This window comes from Rhinoderma darwinii, chromosome 8 (genome assembly GCF_050947455.1).
Source record: "Rhinoderma darwinii isolate aRhiDar2 chromosome 8, aRhiDar2.hap1, whole genome shotgun sequence".
Classification (NCBI taxonomy): domain Eukaryota; kingdom Metazoa; phylum Chordata; class Amphibia; order Anura; family Rhinodermatidae; genus Rhinoderma; species Rhinoderma darwinii.
Window position 1 is genome coordinate 26,133,101 of NC_134694.1, and position 15,479 is coordinate 26,148,579.

General features: G+C 39.6%; 1 protein-coding gene across 5 annotated transcripts in view; it reads left to right on the plus strand.

The window, feature by feature from the left end:
* Nucleotides 1-4,252, plus strand: part of STRBP (spermatid perinuclear RNA binding protein) — a 145,686-nt gene extending 141,434 nt beyond the window's left edge. For all 5 annotated transcript variants that reach the window (XM_075835520.1, XM_075835517.1, XM_075835521.1 and 2 more), the window contains one exon: nucleotides 3,790-4,252. In XM_075835520.1, the coding sequence (XP_075691635.1) occupies nucleotides 3,790-3,866 (77 nt within the window). In that variant the 3' untranslated portion in view covers nucleotides 3,867-4,252. The remainder of the gene's footprint in view (nucleotides 1-3,789) is intronic.
* Nucleotides 4,253-15,479: the final 11,227 nt, after the last annotated feature.

Here is a 15,479-nt window from a genome sequence, read left to right on the forward strand (position 1 = left end):
GTGTGTGACGCTGTGCTGCCTTTAAAGAGCCCAATTTTGTAGTTCGTTTGTATCTTAACCCCTACAGAACCAGGCCACTTTTTGTGTTTTCGTTTTTTAATTCCCGGCTTCCAAGAGCCATAACTTTTTTTTATTTTTTCCATCTTTAGGCTTGTTTTTTGTCGTTTTTAACGGCACCATTTAATGTACACTATAATGTACTGAGAAACGGTTTCAATTAATTTTTAAAAAAAAATGCAATTCCTGCATTATTTTTGGGCTTTGTTTTTTACAGCACTCAATGTGCGGTAAAAATGACGTTTACTTTAAAGAGGCTCTATCACCAGATTATAAATGCCCTATCTCCTAAATAATCTGATCGGCTCTGTAATGTAGATAACAGTGGTTTTTATTTTGAAAAATAACCATTTTTGAGCAAGTTACGAGCAATTTTAGATTTATGCTAATTAGTTTCTTAATAGACAACTGGACATTTTTTAACTTTTGACCAAGTGGGCGTTGTGAACAGAAGTGTATGATGCTGACCAACCAGTGTCATACACTTCTCTCCATTCATGTCCATTTGTACTAAGCACAGGGTGATTGATCATGCTGTGCTGTCACATACACACACATTAAACTTTACTGAAGTTTCTTTTTTTGAGTGAATAGACATCACCTCCAGGCATGATGCAATGTCTATTCACAGTCCCGACACTTCGGTAAAGTTTCTGTCATTCACAGCGTGATCACGCGCTTATAATCTGGTGACAGAGCCTCTTTAAGCTGCAGGTCAATACGATTACAGTGATAGAAAATAAAAAAACTGGGTACATTTGGTACAACTCTTACAAAATAAAAACAATTTGTTTGTTGAAATTAAAAAAATTGTGTCGCATAACCTTTTTTTTTTTCTATTGATGGAGCTATTGGGGGGCTTGTTTTTAGCAAGGCGAGCTGTAGATTTTATTGGCACCGTCGTAGGGTAAATAAGATTTTTTTTGATCACTCTTTATTCCATTATTCCATTTTTGTTGTGCTTTTTTTTATTTTTAAAATACCGTTTGTACAGCATTCACCACGTGGGATAAATAAAGTTATATTTTAATGTTCGGACTACTACGGACGTGGGGATATCACTTATATTAACATTTTTTATGTTTACTTAATTTTTAATTTTTCCACAAAATAATTTTAGATTTTTCTTGTACATTGTTCAAAACTTCATTTTGAAATTATTTTTTTATTCCGACTAGTGGACACGAACATGTATTCACTTGTGCAATACTTATGTATCGCAGTGTATGGTCCTTTATAACGTACTCTGGGAGGACTAAGTTGTCAGACCTGGGGGACTTTGTTAGGCCCCTAGCTGCCATGACAACCCATCGGCACCCTGCGATCGCATTGCGGGAGAAATGGGCCATGGGATGACAGAGGGAGCACCCCCTGTTGAATGGCTTAGATTCCGCAATTGCTATTGATTGTGGCACCTAAGTGGTTGAATGGCCGGGACTGGAGTCTTTAGTCTAGTTAAAGTTTGGAAGCCGGGAAGTAAAGTGTGTCTTATAACTAGAAAAAATAGTAATTAAGATAAAACAGAAAATAAGGAAAAAAGATTTGACTTTGCTGGTAGCCTAGTCTAGTGGTGGGGTACTACATGTTGCCCAGGGGTTAACTCCCCAGGCTCTAGTGATGTATTGATTTTCCTTCCTGCCCTGTACCGATCAATGAAGATCAGAGTGAAGGGACTGTCTTTCCATAGGCTCCCTGGTTAATAGAGGGGGGTCCGGACGTTGCAGTTAAATTTTTCCTCCTTTATAAAGGCTATCTGGGCAGATCAGATGACAAAATGTATATAATTAAAGGAGGAAGGCTGTAATAACTTTGCACTTGATGATTTATTTCTGAACATATGAACTAGAACATTCTGCTGATTATGTGGACAGTTACTCAGACCCGTTCACAAAGCACAACTTCATGCTGTGCCCTCGCTTTTCAGCACCAGCTTCTCCGGGTAACGCGGCACTTTTTGTATTTCTCTTGCTGTGTTGCAAAAATGCTTGTTTTTTTGTAGCAGGTTGGCCCCGGTAAACACCGTGGGGAGATCTCACCTGCTGGTTCCCTATTATTTCCAAATACAATAACCTAGAACAATAACCACATTTTGACAAACAGACATTTTATTTTGATAAGTGTGCAGCTATATGTACGCTGTGTACAGTACAAGCGTGCTGCATTTATCTGCTGCTGCAATGGCCAGGGGCCCGGATTCTATTCTGCAGTATATTTAATATATTGCTGTTTATACAGGCAAACCTCCGTGAGACAACCATCTAAAATTCCGGTGAAAAAAGTCTCTTCTAGAGGGTCGGTTTTCTCAGAGAAGACGGCCAATACTCATAGGAAACAAGAGAAATTAAAAATCTGGTCTAGATCAGGGGTTGTCTTCGGGAGAGGTTTTACTCTCTGTTATATGTGTCTGTAAAAACATTATATAACATTTGCTATGGTTGAGGTTTACTAATACTGGCACAGAGTGGTGTGCCAATCTATTACACTGGTGCGGTGTGCACCATATTCATCAACATGGAACATATTCCAAACTTAAAACGAGGCCAGGTCCCGAAAAAGCAGCACAGGACTTCACAAATATTGCTTTCTGTCCAAATGCGTTTATGCCAGAAACCGCAGTAAATACATAAATATCCACCATAGTTTAGTTTAAAGGGGTTACCTGTCTTCTTTTTAACCGTTCTAACTATGTGGGGACCGAAAATTCTTAGCAGTGTATTCACTGCAGTATGTGGGTACACTCGCTTACATTCCGGTCCCCGTTGCGCTGATTAATGGATTTTAATGTGTCGTCATGAAGGAAGCTTAATGATGACACTCATGTGACCAGCCCCGCTGTACTCTATGTAACCGCTGTAGCAGTAGTACAGCGGGGCCAGTCACGTAACGAAGAGTCGTGTTGTCATGAAGGAAGACTGTGCCGCTAGACTTCCGGTCCCCCGCCAGTGCTATAAAAATCTATTAAAATCTCAATCAGCGCAGCGGGGGACCGGAACGTATATAGGCAAGTGTACTCACATACTGCAGTGACTGCTAATACTTTTCGGTCCCCACATAACCCCTTTAACTAGGATGCATTTTGTCAAGAGGACAACCTCTTGGATGCATTAGGCCACCAAAATGTCAGAAAATCTTAAAAATACAGCAAAACTGTTCATGGAATAAAGGGGTCCTCAATCTGACCTGTAACAGTAATTCTTAGGCTGGATTCACACAGGACAGAAATGCTGCAGATTTCACCCCTCTAACATTGAAAAAAGCAGAAATCCGCAGTGAACCTCCAGAACAGGATGAGCATGTTGGAATTCTGAAAACCCGCAGCATGCTCTAAATTTAGCGCAGAAAATATTCAGCGGGATGGGGATGTGGCGTGTACAAATCTCATTCCAGTGCGGATATTCTGCATGGAAAATCCATAGCATTTCCGTCCCATGTGAATGAAAATGAGCAGCAAGTACAGAGCCAATAGGCTGGATCCAGTGAAACCTGTCCGGAAGTCGTCCTCTAATCTAAACGGATTATTTTTCTCAATAATATCAACAAAAATAATTCCGCAGATGATGTCAACTCATCACAAGTAATATGTCATAATAAAACATAAGCACCTTGCAGTGATTGATTGAATAACTGAAATGTAGATCATGATCACGAGTAGTGATCGACGTGGTAATCCCGGCTATGGGGCTGTGAATGGCATGAGACCGGCGTACTTACAGTGATATCTTCTTTTTCCAGGTATCCCTAAGAGGATGGTTCTATTACCAGTTATGAAGTTTCCAGCATATCCTGTTCCCCACTACTCCTTTTTTTAACCAACACATTGGACCAGATAGTCCAGAATGTCGGAGATGGATCTTATTTTCTTTGACCGTGGAATTTTATTTGTAAAGACCCTTTTTTCCTACTTTTTTTATTTTAACAAAAAACAAACAAAAAAAAAAACTACATTTAGTTCTTTAAAACTTGAAGAAATTGTACTGTGAAATGTTACCTCATTTACAGATAACTTAACTCTTTTACTGCCAGTAGGCACAGCCATGTATAGAAAGTCTTATCTGGAGGTAGTAACCTTCTGTAATAGAGATGTAGATGATAAAAGACATAACTTTTAAATGAAGAAAGACTGTAAAATTAATAAATACATTTGTGAAGGATGTATGATATTAAACTGATAACAAAATAAAATGATTTGTCCTAATTTGTACAGTTTTGCCAGTTTTCTTCCAAGGTTAACTGGAAATGGTAAGCCGGTCAGAGTAGAAGAATAGATCATTACAAGAATCTACTTAGTGGTCTCTTTTTTTTTTTTTTTTTTTTTTTAGTCCACATTTCTAGTACCCCTTCCTCCCACAAAGCAGCATGGACTTTTCCTAGTATGAATTTAAAAAAACTCTAAATACATTCCTGAGAGACACCAGGCAGGGCTCATTAAAGAGGTCGTCCCAGATTAGAAGATGACTGTTTTTTTTTCCCCAGAAACAGCACCCCCACCTGTCCATGGGCTGTGTCTGGTATTGCAACTCAGCTCGAATTACTTAAATGGAACAAAGCTGCAATACCAGACACAGTCCAAGGACAGGGGTGGTTCCTTTTCTGTAATATAAACAGACCATTTTTTCTAATCATGGGCAACATCTTTAATTTACCTGAAGAAGGAAGGGGTTTATAATAATTTTAATAAAATAAAAAGCTACTTTAATTTAAAATCTTAAAGGAGCATCTGTTTATCTTCAGTAGCTGGCTGTATGAATATTATTTAGTGGCTCTCCCTGTACTTCCCTCTTTAAAGGGGTTGTCCTGGCAGGGGGCAGTTTTTCATACTGATGACCTATTCAAAGGAGAGGTCATCAGTTTACGATCGGTGGGGGTCCTACACCCAGACCCCACACCAATCAGCTGTTTTGGCTACCTCCTGGTGGCAGAAGCTATGCAGGGTCTGTGCCGGAAGCAGATGGCTCCGTACACTGTATAGCGGCCGTGTTGGGTTCCTGCAGTCCTGCTTCTATTTACTTGAATAGAAGCAGAACTGCAGCATGGCCGCTATACTGTGACTGGAGCCATCTGCTTCTGGCACCAACCCTGCATAGCTTCCGGAGGCAGCTGTAACAGCTGATCGGTGAGGGGGATGGGTGTCCGATCATAAACTGATGACCTCTGGATAGGTCATCTTTATGAAAAACTTCCACGTGCCTGGACAACCCCTTTAAGCGGACCATGAGATTAAAAGTGGTCCAATGTGTATGGGGGCCTTCCAACTGTAAGAGCAACAGATGATGGGAGAAAGAGGGATAGGCTTGTTGAATTTCAACTGGTCTATCTCCTGGAGGAACAAAGGTCCACAAACTGGTGCCAGAGGGTTCTGGCCATGACTTCTCCTCCTCTGCCAAGCTGAGCATGCCAATGGGGAGTTGAGAGAAAAAGCCATTTCATGTGTATGCCCAGTTTTAGGGTATGTGCACACGAGGGCATTACGTCCGTAATTGACGGACGCATTTCGGCTGCAAGTACCGGACCGAACACTCTGCAGGGAGCCGGGCTCCTAGCATCATAGTTATGTACGACGCTAGGAGTCCCTGCCTCTCCGTGGAACTACTGTCCCGTACTGTAATCATGTTTTCAGTACGGGATAGTTGTCCGGCAGCGAGGCAGGGACTCCTAGCGTCGTACATAACTATGATGCTAGGAGCCCGGCTCCCTGCACTGTGTTCGGTCCGGCACTTGCGGCCGAAATACGTCCGTCAATTACGGACGTAATGCCCTCGTGTGCACATACCCTTAGAATACATAATGTAACTACTGCTTCTAGATGTTGCCAGCTGATCGGCCCGTTATGTGACACTCACTGCTGAGTTACAGTGGACGTGATTGGTCAGAGCCCTGACAAAAGCGAATGAGTTAAAGAAGACTAAAGGCTGGAGCTTCAAAGGCCTCATTCTCACGGCAGTATTTTAGTCAGTATTTTCCATCAGTATTCGTAAACCAAAACTATGAAAGGTTTTTTTTAATACTGTCTAAAATACTACCACGTGAGAGTGGCCTTAAGATAATTTACAGAACAACGGCTCAATGGGACACTAAAAAAGTAAGATCTTCCCTGGAGAATATATCGTAATATAACATCGATTGTTACTACAACAGTGTATGAGCAATAATCATCTATCGCCTGCAATGTTTTACCAATCCTGTCAAAAATTAGCAAAGCAAGTATATTGCCCAGATTGGTACAGAAATTGGCATTACATTGAATACTTTATATTGAAAAACTTTTCAATATTTGCTCTGGAATCTGACTCTTTAGACATTCCTTTTCTATTATATGATCACATACACTTACCATTCTACTGCTGTGTTGTATATATACATTGTACTTGTTATTTTTGTATCTCTCTTTTACCACTTTGCATTAATTCTTGTATAGGATCTTCTTGTCACCTTCCCGAATGGTAAATAAGAACTGCGGTAACAAAAACAAAAAAAGGTGGGGGATAGAATGGTTCTAATTTTCTTTCTATGCTTTATAAACATACAATATACATTTCATTATTGTGAACTCTGAACCCACCCCCCAAAAAAATAATTCATGCTTTAGGCATTAAAGCTTTCAGATAGCCTTTTCTGATGTCAAAAAAGGGATCCAATCCCACCCTTGGCTCTAAATATACAGATTATACATAGAGATACATGCATGACCCCCTCACCCCATGATAATGTCAGTTTTTTTTCATAGATTTTTACCAGTATTTCACAATATGTAATCTCTGCAGTAGCTATGTGAACAGCTGTGTCCAGATACAGCTCTTTCTCACCTACCCCAGCAGAAAGTACCAGCACAATAATCTATACCCTGACAAAGGTTCAACCTGCAGAGGCGACAAGGCTTCTTTACTGTGAGAACTGTGAATCTATGGAATAGTCTACCGCAGGAGCTGGTCGCAGCAGGGACAGTAGATGGCTTTAAAAAAGGCTTAGATAATTTCCTAGAACAAAAAAATATTAACTGCTATGTGTAGAAATTTTTTACTTCCCCTTTCCCATCCCTTGGTTGAACTTGATGGACATGTGTCTTTTTTCAACCGTACAAACTATGTAACATACTTAACAATTTCCTAGTCTTACCTTTACAATCCATTTAAGCTTACATTAGGATTCATGTAAACCTATAACCGCACATATTAAAATGTGCAGGTGTATAATTATAATTTTAATGTGTAAATGACATTCATGTTATTTCCGTTTATGGGGACACGCATTAAAAAAAACAACTTTTATGCCATTGCTTAGTAAAAGCCCAGAGAGTTCACTTAAAGAGGCTCTGTCACCAGAATATAAGTGCCGTGTCTCCTACATAATCTGATCGGCGCTGTAATGTAGATAACAGCAGTGGTTTTTATTTTGAAAAACGTTTTTGAGCAAGTTATGAGCTAGTTTAGGTTTATGCTAATGAGTTTCTCAATGGACAACTGGGTGTGTTTTTACTTTTTTACCAACTGGGCGTTGTACAGAGGAGTGTATGAGGCTGACCAATCAGTGACTAATCAGTGTCCTACACTTCTCATTGTTCCTGCTTCTCTTTACCAAGATGAAGGCTTTTGAATGTTACTCCCTAGAATAGTATATCAAGGCTGGTTACAGAGACAGCACCGTGATTCTTTCATGTAGAAATCCTTTTTTTTTTTTCCCCATTCCGGTCTATTTTATGTTCTACAAATCAGAAAGCAAGACTAAAACCTGTAGTAATATACAAGAATATATATTTTTTAAAGTGAAAAGACAGTGGGGAATATTTATTAACTTTTCTACGCCAGTTTTCTGGCATAGAAAAGTTGGAAATATCAATTGTTGCAATTTACGGTAAAAATTGAGACACTTCTGCTGTTTCCGTTGCTCACGCCAAGCTAAGCAAAAGGGGGCAGGGGCCACCCGCCGGCCCACTCATTTACTATAATTTAGCCAGAAACTGGCGTAAATTACATTGCAAATCAATTTCAGCTACAAGCTGGAGTAGATTTGTGCTAATTTACACCAGTGTTTATTTCATTTTCTAGCGTGCGGACGGCCAGATATGCACCTCATTTATTAAGAGGTGTGCGCCTCTTCATAAGTTAGATGCGTCCTCCCTTAAAGGAGTTTTGCTTGGTTTATAAATGGATGCTAAGAAACCGATAACTACGTGATATACAACTTTATAAATCCATGGAGTTTTCTAAATTCATACTTCTCTACCCAGTGATTGATGCAATTTCTAGCAGTGGTAACTATTAGTTACATGCCTTCGATAGCTTCTGGTTTCCAGGCCGAAAATGCGTAGTTTCATATGTATTGGGGCTTATTCAGACGAACGTAAAATACGTCCGTGCAACGCGCGTGATTTTCACGCGCCTCGCACGGACCTATGTTAGTCTATGGGGTAGTGCAGACTGTCAGTGATTTTTGTGCAGCGTGAGTCCGCTGCGTAAAACTCACGACATGTCCGTTCTTTGTGCGTATTTCGCACATCACTTCAATGGGTGCGTGAAAACCACGCATAGCACACGGAAGCACTTCCGTGGGACGTGCGTGATTCACGCAACAGCAGTGAAGAGTATGAATGAAAACAGAAAAGCACCACGTGCTTTTCTGTTTACAAACAGTGTCATAATGATGGCGGCTGCGCACCATATGATCATGACACACGGAGCTGTTAAGTGACTTTTGCGCACGCAAAATGCTGCGTTTTTTGCGTGCGCAAGATGCACACGCTCGTGTGAATCCGGCCTTGTGTATTCAGAGCCACAGGAGTCCCGTCTGGGCATTGAAGACCGCAACAGAGACATTAGTGTCCGAGCATGCGTTACAGTTCCTCAGGGAGGGCAGTTTATCAGCTGGATCTCCGAACCATAACTTTTTGCACCTCATTATCCTCTCTCTCCCCTCATAGAATGTATGTAACTCCATCCATGGCACCATATCATCTGCTTTTACTTGCAGTGAAGTCCTTGCAGAAGGAGCTGTCCACCCACCTTCCAGACAGTACTCTGTTTACAAAGAATGGGAGCGTCTAGTGGCAGCTGGAAGATAGGCAGACGGCTCCTTCTGCAAGTACTTCACTACTAGTAAAAGCAGATGATATAGTGCCGTGGATGGAGTTACATACTTACATTTTATGTGGGGAGAGATGATAATCTTGGGGAGCAAAGATTGCTCCTCTGAACACCATGTTTTCGTGCTACCTAACATGCGATGGGGTGGAAGCTACAGGAGTGCATAGAGAACGTGAAGTGGTGCTGGTATATGTGGCTCAAGCCAGAAGAGGAAAAGTCATGTGACCATGCTGAGGTACCACCTACAGTCGGGGAATTAACAATGGAAGAGAGGATAAAAGGTGATTTGAGCAGTGTTTCTTAAAGACCCAAATATAATTTATACCAACTGATTGATTTGACTGAAGTCCATTTTTCCAAAAATGATGATGGCGGTAAAAACCCCTTTAAAAAAAAAAAAGTTTACCTCCGTCTGATCCCACCTGTCGCCCATAAACTCCCTATGTAAAAAAAAAAAAAAGTACACGTTAACCTATACGGTTTTTTTTAACTGGATGGCATGAGATTGCATTGAATTGGTATCATGACAATGTATAACGTAACGAAATTCAAGAAAAGCTTTACACATCTGTAGGTGCATCTTAGGGCTTATTCACACAGACGTCGAATACGTGTGAAAAAAAACATGTCCTATTTTCTTACATTTTCATGGATCCCTCCATAGATTCAAGTCTATAGGGATCTGTGAAAATGGGTCCCACACTGTGAAACTCATATTGAAAATGAAGAAATACTATTTAGTACCTCAGAGAGGTTCAGGGCTTCAGCTGTCTGCCATCTTTTGGCTATATGAAGTTTGGGGACAATTAGGACATGACTCACAGGCCAACGAAATTCTAGAGGAGTCACATCCATCTGCATATCTAATGGTGCTTATGCAGGAGTTGGTAGAAGTTCTGCTCCTATTAACTCGGAAATGTAAAGGAAAATATGTTTCTAAAATGGGCATACCGCTTTACAGGTCCACCATAAATGAAACCGCGTGCCCCTCGCGCCACATTCCCTCCACCATAGAGGAGAAGCACCTGCCTGCATGTGTTGTAGACGAACAGGGGTGAGATACCATCTAACTTGAACCTTTCGAACAGCTTCTAAATGAATAAAACATTTGGATATTTTATGTGAATGAAGCAAAGCAGCCCTCCAGTCCTCCGAATACACCTGACCCACATCAGTCTCCCAATTGAGACATGTACTTCAATTTGAGTAATGGCCCCTTGGGTATGTAAGGCTTAAAACTGGGGTATGAAGTGCCAGTCTTAATAAATCTCAGGTAATTTAGCGGGGTGAAGGGATTCCTTTTTAAAATTAGAATTATTGCTTTTATTTATTTATTTCTGTTACTATATATATACATATCTTTGGTGCTCTTTGAATTCCTGTCCGGCACCGCCACCTCAGGCCCTCAACTATGTGTAACACCGTGTCAGTTTTGCCCCGAATGTTTCTTTAAAATGTTTTTTTCAACATCTTTCCATTGTCTTTACAAATGTAAATGTTGATGCACATGAAGGGTCAGGACCCATTAATAACATGGTCTTGTGATTACACAGAAGTGACGTCACAAGGACAAGAAATATAGGTAAGGGTCTTTCGATTTTGTTTTTCAAATTTCTGTTTGTCTAGGAAATATGATATTACTGTAGGCACCGCCAACAACCGAGTTTTTTTCATTTTGTACAATTCGTAATGTGTTATTTGTAGTTTTACATAGGACTGCAATTAAAACCAAAGTTTAGGAGATGATATTCTTGATTAAGATTTAGTGTTCGCTACATTATAAGGGTATGTTCACACGGCCTATTTTCGGCCGTTTTTCAGGCCGTAAACGCACGAAAAACGGCCGAAAAATCGGAAGCAGAACGCCTCCAAACATCTGCCCATCGATTTCAATGGGAAAACTGCGTTCTGTTCCGACGGAGCGTTTTTCGCTGCGTTTTTTTACTTGTAAAAAAAAACGGCCGCGAAAAAGAAGTGCATGACACATCTTGGAATGTTTTTGGAGCAGTTTTTCATAGACTCTAGTGAAAAAAGCTCCAAAAACAGCCGTAAAAAACGCAGCGAAAATCATGAGTGGCACAAAAAACGTCTGAAAATCAGGAGCTGTTTTCTCTTGAAAACAGCTCCGTATTTTGAGGCGTTTTTGACTTCTGCGTGTGAACATACTCCTAACATTACATGAGACCTAAACATTCAGCAGTAGTAAACTTCCACAGAATCCATTAGGGTGTTGGGCAATCAAAATTTTATATAATCGTACATGCATGATGTTATAAAAGAGAAATAGATATTGAGTAAAACCAAAACCTTTCCAAAGAAGGAGAAAAAACATATGGTGGGTAAGACTGATATACAGACTGTGTCGGGGCCTCAAGCAAATGGTGTGTACATATATATGTATGTATGTAAAAAAAAAAAAGCAATCCAAGAAGCAACTACCTTGGGGAGAGATATGTGCGGTCTAGTAATAATAGGTAATATGAGCAATAAAGTATATTAGTATATAGCACTGTTAGCCCCCTATGTATAGGCAAAAACCCAAGAGTACATACAAAATTTGGCACAAATATCACCAAACTAGAGAGGACCGGTTCCACAATAAAAATATAGTATTCATTATTCTAGTAGTAATAATAAAATACTATATAATGTTGGCTAAAGATAATGACAATGAGTTGAGTCTACAACGTGGCTTGTTGCCTATATTCTGTAGTAGGGGGACTGGTCCGAGTATGTTCACACGCAGAGTTAAAAAGGTCTCAAAATACGGAGCTGTTTTTAAGAGAAAACAGCTCCTGATTTTCAGACGTTTTTTGTGCCACTCGCAATTTTTGCGGCGTTTTTTACGGACGTTTTTGGAGCTTTTTTCAATAGTCTATGGAAAACGGCTCCAAAAACGTCCTGCACTTCTTATTCGCTGCCGTTTTTTTATGCGTAAAAAAACGCTGCAAAAAACACTCCCGATTTTTCGGCCGTTTTTCGGCCGTGTGAACATACCCTTAGTGTTTTCAAAGCTCAGGAAAACAGAATCACCCCATTATATAACTCGCTGACTTCCATAATGTCATAATTACACACAGGAGCCGTTCACCTGTCAGCAAATTGCTGCGCTCAAACAGCGTATTCCAGATCTCAGAAGTTATTTCCCTATCCACAGGCTTTAATAGCCTTGCATTAGGAGGCACCGGTCTTCATGTCTGGTTTTTACCACATTTAGGATGATTCTGTGTTACAGATGTAAAGGTTTCAGATTAAAGAGAATAATCAAATCTTTACAGACTTAACTGATGTTGTGGCATCTGCAATTTCCTAGGGCTGAAATATAGGAAAGTGTGGAAATCTGCTGATTTGTTCCCTGGACTTGCTTTGTCATGAAGATTTTTAAACAGATGTGGACACTATTCCTCATCACAGATTAAAAAACAAACAAAAAACACAATGAAAGAAAGACGACCAAATGACTTAACTGAAAATCAGTTGATGATGTATACATATAAATCTTTATATAAACACACATCTTCATACACATACTTAAGTCACGATCTAGGGGTATGTGGACCCACTAGGCCAACCTGCCGTAGCAGAGAGGCAGCTGGGCAAGTCAGTCTATGCAAAAGTCTATACAAGTTCGTAGCACAAGGGTACCTATAATGGTACGGATGGCAGTAAGTGCAGCAGGTTGTGGCGGATGTCAGCAGGTGCAGTAGGTTACGCCAGATGACAATGGGTGCAGTAGGTTGCGCCAGACGTGGTGGAGGGCAACAGGTGTAGTAGGACACGACTCCAATCACTAAACAGGCTCAGGAATAATAGCACAGCACGGGATACAGGTAGCAGGGCACGGGAACACTGGGAACGGGACAACACTAAGGAACCATTTGCAAGACGAACGTGGGAATTACAAACACAACAACGCTCAGGCAATGACAAAGGGGCAGGGCCCTTCTTATGGTCCAGGGTGATCATAGGCTAATTACTGATGTTTTACATGTGCGCACTCTGGCCCTTTAAGGCCAGGCGCGAGCACCCTTCGGGAGACCACAGAGTGGAGCGCAAGTGAGCGCTGGCGTCTGGGGAGGAGATGTGGGCCAGCACTTACCAGACCATTGCTGCGGCCGTTGAGGGGTGAGTAATCCCGGCGGTCCGCGGCCATGGATGTTACAATTTATACACAAATATATCTACATTCATATAACTTCAAACATGTATATACCTTTAAATCCTACATATTTACATACTTACAATTGTTTATACGTAAATATACATCTTCATACATATACTTTTATTTACATACCGATATACATGCAGATCTTCATACACATATATATTCATAAATACACACATGGCTACATACATGTCTGTGTATATATATATATATATATATATATATATATATATATATATACAATGTGATATATATATATATATATATATATATATGCCTTTATACTTGCATACATATTCATATACACAATTCACCCACATTCATACACAAATTCAGTACTGTGCAAAAGTTTTAGTCAGTTGTGGAAAAATAAATATTTGGTGTGACCACATTTTGCCTTTAAAACAGCAACAATTCTTCTAGGTATACTTGCACAAATTCATGGATTTTGTGGGCATAGCCTATATCCACAGAAGATCTGTGTTTAGGACAACCTCCCTGCCAAGTTACTTTAAAAAAATGTGTACTAGTGTAAATAGAAGAAGGCAAAGGAAGGTCACACCAAATATTCATTTGATTTAGATTTCTCTTCTGTTCATCCACTTTGTCTTTTTTATCAATTAACAAAATGCTAACTATTAACACTTCTATTATGTAACGGATTCTTACTTTGCAGCATTTTTGCATAAATGCCTGAAACTTTTGCACCTGTACTGTATGTGTGTGTGTATATATATATATATATATATGTATATGTATATATAGATACACCCCCACACACACGTACATGCATACATACACACATCTTCATACACATACATAATTATAAACTTACATACATCCTAAAATACCATAAATCTTCATACACAAGTTTGCATATACCCTACATATTTTCACACATATATACAAACATATACATACACACATTTCTACATATATTTACATATATAAATAGACATCTTCAGACACATACATATTTATAAACAAACATACCTTCATTCTTACATATATCTTCATACAAAAAAATACAGACGTAGCCAACTTTATCTTGACTTAAAGTTTCTTGACATTGTATTTAATGCGTTAAAGAGAACCTTTCCCCTCCCCATACATGTGCAGCTGAGTGCAGCATGTAATGGGCAGTGCTGCACAAACCCTGGGCCACTTTACATTTTTTTCTACCCTCCTCCGTTATTTAAAGCGCCCCAGGGTTTGTGCAGCCCCACCCCCCATTACATGCTGCACATGTACGGGCAGGTGAAAGGTTCTCTTTAACTTAACTTTTTCAACAGCTTTTGTTATGTGATATCACGCAGCATATATATATAATATATATATATATATATATACATACACATACATATCTTCATACACATATTTTCATACATACACACGCCTACATACATGCCTGTACATATTTACATAGAAAAAGTGTATGGATACATACAACTTCATATACACAGCTATAGATACATACATATATTTACATACATATGCATGCATATAAATACATCTTTATACACACACACTTTTAAACTAAAAAGTAAAAATATAAAATACTGAAAGACTATCATTTTCTTTCATTTCTATTTCGACACCATACATCAGAAAGAGACATTGAGATCTTGTTGGGGTTTCTAAATTCTGCTAGTCAAAAGAAGCAGAAAAAGAGATTATAGAGAAGTGAAGTATTTATAAAATTCAGACGACTTACTGTGTGCCCTACATTATTTCTTATTATTACTGGTTAACATTAAGAAATAATCCATGACAGGCACTGATGTGTCTGGCCCCCTCCAGATGTCTGCCGAGGGCAAGACATATGCTTATATAATATAGTAGTGTCTGTAGCATTTGGACAAAGGGCATATGGTGACATCTGTCACCTGAATTTTTTCTGTAGAGCTTATTTTGTGTCATACAACGTTAAAGTAACACTATAATGTCCTACAATGTTACAGACACATTCCACCTATCATGTCTGCCATGCATTGCACACAGAGAAAAGATCATCCCACTCCCCAATCTCCTTGTAAAATACACATAAAAGCAGCAGCAACATGGAGGACATTATACAGCAGTACAGAGCAGTGTAGTTGTGTATCCAGCACTGGGCTGAGATAGATGCTGCTGCAGCTTCTAGCAGATGTTCTATGTGTCTTGAGGAGCTAATAGTGTGT